Source organism: Salvelinus sp. IW2-2015, linkage group LG6.1 (assembly GCF_002910315.2).
Source record: "Salvelinus sp. IW2-2015 linkage group LG6.1, ASM291031v2, whole genome shotgun sequence".
Taxonomy (NCBI): domain Eukaryota; kingdom Metazoa; phylum Chordata; class Actinopteri; order Salmoniformes; family Salmonidae; genus Salvelinus; species Salvelinus sp. IW2-2015.
In genome coordinates, this window is record NC_036845.1 from 26178100 (window position 1) to 26185015 (window position 6916).

The window sequence follows — 6916 nt, forward strand, 5'->3', positions numbered from 1 at the left end:
ACACTGAGCACATGAGCACTGTGACAGAGAGTCTGGAGACGCCGTGGAGAACGTTCTGCTGCCTGCAACATCCCCCAGCATGACGGTTTGGCGGTGGGTCAGTCATGGTGTGGGGTGGCATTTCTTTGTGGGGCCTCACAGCCCTCCATGTGCTCGCCAGAGGTAGCCTGACTGCCTTTAGGTACCGAGATGAGATCCTCAGAGCCCTTGTGAGACCATATGCTGACACATGCACATTTGTGGCCTGCTGGAGGTCATTTTGCAGGACATTTTTTGAAATGTTGGCAAATTTATTGAAATTGTAATACAGAAATATCTAATTTACATAATTAATAGTCTTGAGTCAATACATGTTAAAATCACCTTCGGCAGTGATTACACCTGTGAGTTTTTCTGGGTAAGTCTCTAAGAGCTTTGCACACCCTGATTTGTACAATATTTGCCCATTATTCTTTTTTAAATGATTCAAGCTCTGTCAAATTGGTTGTTGATCATTGCGAGACAACGATTTAAGTCTTGCCATAAATTTTCAAGCAGATTTAAGTCAAAACTGAAACTCGAYCACTCAGGAACATTCACTGTCTTCTTGGTAAGCAACTCCAGTGTAGATTTGGTTTTGTGTTTCAGCTTGTCCTGCTGAAAGGTGAATTAATTTCCCAGTGTCTGGTGGAAAGTAGACTGAACCAAGTTTTCCTCTAGTGACTTTGCCTGTTCTTAGCTRCATTCTTTTTCATCCTAAAAAAACTCCCCAGTACTTAACGATTACAAGCATACCTATAACATGATGCAACCACCACTATGCTTGAAAATGTGGAGTGGTACTCAGTAATGTGCTGTATTGGATTTGTCCCAAACATAACACTTTGTATTCAGAACAAAAAGTGAATTTAAACAAATATATTTTGCAGTATTACTCAGTCGCTCCAAGATTTTGCGACATTTTTTGGTGATTCCTGCAGCCAAAAATGCTTGATTTTGCAGCAGCTTTTCAGAAATTCTGCAATGCATTTTGCAATGGTGTTTTTCACGTTCATTTCATAAAAAGCAATAAAGTCATACAGTGGRGCARAAAAGTATTTAGTCAGCCACCAATTGTGCAAGTTCTCCCACTTAAAAAGATGAGAGGCCTGTTCATCATAGGTACACTTCAACTATGACAGACAAAATAAAAAATTTAAAAAATCCAGAAAATCACATTGTAGGATTTTTAATGAATTTATTTGCAAATGATGGTGGAAAATAAGTATTTGGTCAATAACAAAAGTTTCGCAATACTTTGTTATATACCCTTTGTTGGCAATGACAGAGGTCAAACGTTTTCTGTAAGTCTTCACACACTGTTGCTGGTATTTTGGCCCATTCCTCCATTGCAGATCTCCTCTAGAGCAGTGATGTTTTGGGGCTGTTGCTGGGCAACACGGACTTTCAACTCCCTCCAAAGATTTTCTATGGGGTTGAGATCTGGAGACTGGCTAGGCCACTCCAGGACCCCTTGAAATGCTTCTTACGAAGCCACTCCTTCGTTGCCCGGGCGGTGTGTTTGGGATCATTGTCATGCTGAAAGACCCAGCCACGTTTCATCTTCAATGCCCTTGCTGATGGACGAGGTTTTCACTCAAAATCTCACGATACATGGCCCCATTCATTCTTTCCTTTACACGGATCAGTCGTCCTGGTCCCTTTGCCAGAAAAACAGCCCCAAAGCATGATGTTTCCACCCCCATGCTTCACAGTAGGTATGGTGTTCTTTGGATGCAACTCAGGCATTCTTTGTCCTCCAAACCACAACGAGATTTTTTACCAAAAAGTTCTATTTGGATTCATCTGACATTCTCCCAATCTTCTTCTGGATCATCCAAATGCTCTCTAGCAAACTTCAGACGGGCCTGGACATGTACTGGCTTAAGCAGGGGACACATCTGGCACTGGCCAGGATTTGAGTCCCTGGCGGCGTAGTGTGTTACTGATGGTAGGCTTTGTTACTTTTGGTCCCAGCTTCTGCAGGTCATTCCTAGACAGTCCCCGTGTGGTTCTGGGATTTTTGCTCACCGTTCTTGTGATCATTTGACCCCACGGGGTGAGATCTTGCGTGGAGCCCAGATCGAGGGAGATTATCAGTGGTCTTGTATGTCTTCCATTTCCTAATAATTGCTCCCACATTGATTTCTTCAAACCAAGCTGCTTACCTATTGCAGATTCAGTCTTCCCAGCCTGGTGCAGGTCTACAATTTTTGTTTCTGGTGTCCTTTTGACAGCTCTTTAGGTCTTGGCCATAGTGGAGTTTTGGAGTGTGACTGTTTGAGGTGTGGACAGGTGTCTTTTATACTGATAACAAGTTCAAACAGGTGCCATTTAATACAGGTAACGAGTGGAGGACAGAGGAGCCTCTTAAAGAAGAAGTTACAGGTCTGTGAGAGCCAGAAATCTTGCTTGTTTGTAGGTGACCAAATACTTATTTTCCACCAATAATTTGCAAATAAATTCATAAAAATCCTACAATGTTGATTTTCTGGAATTTTTTCTTCTCATATTTGTCTGTCATAGTTGAAGTGTACCTATGATGAACAGGCCTCTCTCATATTTAAGTGGGAGAACTTGCACAATTGGTGGCTGACTAAATACTTTTTTGCCCCACTGTATGTGCTCAGTTTTAGGACGATTTTAGGCAGAATACATAATATGAAAACAATTACAAACATCTAGTGCTCAATTTTGTTTATTTTCCTGAACAAACAGCTCTGTCATAATCCACTCACACATTCGTCGTAAGGGAGATAAAGAACAGAAAACTAGAGTTGTGGTTGATATGTACTCTTCCATGTCTAAAAAGAAAAGATTGTAAAACTTCATACGGATCACAAAAGCACAGAGAGTTTAAAGCTGTGGGAACTGTTCTGACATTCTCRTATGATTCGAAGTGACTGATTGTCTCTAGTTTCCTAAACCATTTGGAAATTGTTTCGCACGGTCTTTAGCTGTTATTTTTGTTGGCAAATGAGATTGATTTATGTTCATTGTAATGCCTGTCAGCCATTAACAGTCACTCATCTTCGCACGTGAATAAGCTGACAGGCCAGGGGGAAAACTTTGTTGATGTGTGGTTGGATTGGGCTATTTTCCCCAGTAACAGTGCCGTAATTGGTCAAAATTACAAACCCGCTTTTGATTGGACCCTTTTATTCACTAAAAGTGCAGGAATTGGTCAAAATTACAAGCTCTCGCATAATATGCGCCGATTGGTTGATTTTGCATTGAATTATGCGATCGCGGAATCCTAGAGGGACTGATTACTTCAGTGCTTTGTTGAAAAAAGGAAGCATGTTTTGGAATATTTTATTCTGTACAGGCTTCCTTCTTTTATCTCTGTCAATTAGGTTAGTATTGTTGAGTAAATATAATGTTGTTGATCCATCCTCAGTTTTCACCTATCACAGCCATTAATGCTTTAAGGAATATTCAATGTCTGCTTTTAAATGTTTTACCCATATACCAATAAGTGCCGCCCTTTGCGAGGCATTTGAAAACCTCCCGGGTCTTTGTGGTTTAATCTGTGTTTGAAATCCACTGCTCAACTGAGGGACCTTACAGATAATTGTGTGGGGTACAGAGATGAGTTAATCATGAAACAATTATGTTAACACTATTATTGCACACAGAGTGAGTCCATGCAACTTATGTGACTTGTTAAGTACATTTTTACTCCGAGACTTATTTAGGTTTGCCATAACAAAGGGGTTGAATACATTTCAGCTTTGCATTTTTAACTAATTTGTAAAAATTTAGAAAAACAATTTCACTTTTATATTATGTGGAATTGTGTGTAGGCCAGTGACAAAAACAATCAACTCAATCCCAGGCTGTAACACAACATCTGGAAAAATTCTAAGGCACTGTATATATATATTCTATATTTTGTAATTGTGTTTTACATGACAGACGAAGAGCATAGTGCTATCGGAAAGTATTCAGACCCCTTGACTTTTCCGACTGGGCGAAGGTTCACCTTCCGAAAGCACAACGACCCTAAGCACACAGCCAAGACAACGCAGGAGTGGCTTCGGGACAAGTCTCTGTCCTTGAGTGGCCCAGCCAGAGCCTTGATCCCGATCGAACATATCTGGAGAGACCTGAAAATAGCTGTGCAGCAACACTCCCCATCCAACCTGATAGACCTTGAGAGGATCTGCAGAGAAGAATGGGAAAAACTCCAAGCTTGTAGCGTCATACCCAAGAAGACTCGAGGCTGTAATCGCTGCCAAAGGTGCTTCAACAAAGTACTGAGTAAAGGGTCTGAATACTTATGTAAATGTGATATTTTATACACACACACACACATATATATATATATAAAATATATAAAAGTGCAAAAATTTAAAGAAAAACAGTTTTTGCTGTCATTATGGGGTATTGTGTAGCTTGATGAGGATTTTTAAATCTATTTTAGAATAAGGCTGTAACGTAACAAAATGTTTAAAAAAAAGTCAAGGGGTCTGAATACTTTCCGAATGCTCTGTATATTGGGGGGGGGGGGTAGCCTACCCTGACCGCACGTCGCTGGTGTGTGTGTGTGTGTAAACATGTGTGGTACATTTTCTAAATGCCTTTTTTGGTTGTCATGTGCTGTTTGCAGATTTTGTATCAGTCAGACCTATTTCTATACTGTTCTTAAAAGAGGAATCCCCCTGCTCTGTTGTTTCAGGAAACCCAGCTTGTTGAGTGTATGATAGTGTTTATTCTGCAGCGACTAAACGAAGTAAAGCTGCAGCAGTTTCAGTGGCACCTGACTAAGGGGAAGTTGGAAGTCTTCGATCCCATCCCAAAGGACCAGCTGAAGAAAGGTGACAGGAAAGACACAGTGGACAAGATGGTGGACAAGTACAGTCCTGACGGAGCTGTGAGAATCACAGTGAAGATTCTGAGAAAGATTATGCTAAACGATCTCGCTGTCGAGTTAGAAAATAACTACAGAGAAGGTAACTAATTCAGCAGCTTAAATTTTAAAATAGATAGTTTGTGTTGCTTGACTTAAACCCTGTGTAACATTACACCATTATGAATGCACGCCACACACACACTGTGCTTTACTTGCAGATATCAGTTATGTTGGTTGCAGCAGGGTCACGTTGCGGGCTTGTTTCCTTTTCTGTAGTTTTGGTTCCTCATGAAACAAGGATGACTAATTCCACTCCTTCTTTTTCTCTCTTTAGCTGAGGGAGCAAAAGGACATGTTAATGGGGAAAGTCGATTCCTCCACTCAAACTCTGGCCACCTCTCTCCAACTCACCATCATAGCTCAGAATGGACGGCGCCAATCTAATGTAGCTGGAAATAAGAGCTTCAGTGTAAATTAGATTTAAATGTTTTGTTTATTTATATTGAATAATGATGTGTTTTACAAGACAGACGAAGAGCGTTACATTCCTCAGTTAAGAATTTAGGTGATCAAGGCAACATCTTATCACACAATCTTATGAGCTGATGTGGTGTCTGTTGGACACTGTTGGACACAAGCACAACATTTATGAAAATGTACATACACTATTTACTGGCAGTAAAAGTGCCAGTAAATAATTTCATTATTTCTCAGTGTTTTAGAATTAGTTGCTTGTTATGTGTGCTCGATGCCACCAATAATCTCTGATTCTCTGCTGGGCGGACATTGTCAAGTGYGGAATATTTAGTGTGGTCTCATTCAAATAATCCATAGCCTATACAAAGTGCATGCTCGGAGAAGCACAAATTATATTTCTAAGAAAATGTACTTCCTAAATATGATAGGCTATTTACATTGACTGGAAATAAGTATTGATTGGCTACATTCATTTGTCTAGGCCTGTGAATCGTAGGCTACTCCTCCTGGATGTTCTGCAAAACTTTGCAAGTCAAGGGAACATTTTCAGACAATCTATATGCACAAATTTGGAATTAAATGTTGATATGCTGCTGGAAAAATCAGGGCTAGTTGTCTGTCCCAGTGCTATAGATATAGGGAGTTTGACAAACCCTGTTTTAAATAAGATTTTATTTTAATGCTAGCACCAAGAACTCAACCCGGAAGGTTGTAGGCTATAACGGATAAGGAGGGTGAGGTTGTCTGCTGTGGTCTGTGAACCCACAACCTTCCGGGCTGCAGCCCTGTGCGCTATCAAAAGTGCTATTGTAATCCTTGAAAGTACTGTTTGCTTTTAAAATAAGTAAAGGGTTCAATTGGGCTGTGCACTCCTAATAACCTCAATGTGTTAATATGTATTACGATAGTAACCACACTCATGAATTAGTATGAATTTATATTATTTTCTTTCAGGAGTAAAATTATTTCAATAATGACTTTATAGTGTGAAATACTCAATTTAACAATACAGATAATGAATCACAAATGAATTAAATCAATACAACAACAAAAAGTCCTAAGTTGTACACAAGCACAACCGTGAATTTGTCCAATGTAATACCTCGATGATTTTACTTGCATGAAACMGTTCAGCTGTGATGAATTAAAGGAATTCTTGCAGTCTTGTGGTCCTTGATGAGCATAAACCAGTCGAATCCCACAAGGGGAGCTCCAACCAATGATTTAAATATATATACACGAGATGACTGATAGGGGGCTCTGTGTTAAAGCCACCGTGCCTCCATCTTGGCACTCCCACAGTTGTAAAAAATATTTTGGAACCTATGGAAACCCACATTGGAGGTGACATAATACCCATAAAACCTAGCTGTCAAACAGGGAAATGGTTCCAATCGTTTTTCCACCATTAAATTTGTCCCATCGGGGATTTTAGAATCACTTAAAATAAAGGGCTGTGTTCCATGTGGGTTTACCCTGGCATGACATTTTGATAACCATGTAAATCTCTTGGACAAGGTGACTTATCAATATATTTGGCTCTATTTACACTCAGATTCTAAAAAG

General features: G+C 39.9%; 1 protein-coding gene across 2 annotated transcripts in view; it reads left to right on the plus strand.

Moving 5' to 3' along the window:
• The window catches only part of LOC111965365 (uncharacterized), a 21254-nt gene extending 15748 nt beyond the window's left edge, over window positions 1-5506 (plus strand). For both annotated transcript variants that reach the window (XM_023989518.2, XM_023989519.2), the window contains exons 7-8: window positions 4700-4973; window positions 5208-5506. In XM_023989518.2, the coding sequence (XP_023845286.1) occupies window positions 4700-4973; window positions 5208-5317 (384 nt within the window). In that variant the 3' untranslated portion in view covers window positions 5318-5506. The remainder of the gene's footprint in view (window positions 1-4699; window positions 4974-5207) is intronic.
• The last annotated feature ends 1410 nt before the right edge of the window (window positions 5507-6916 follow it).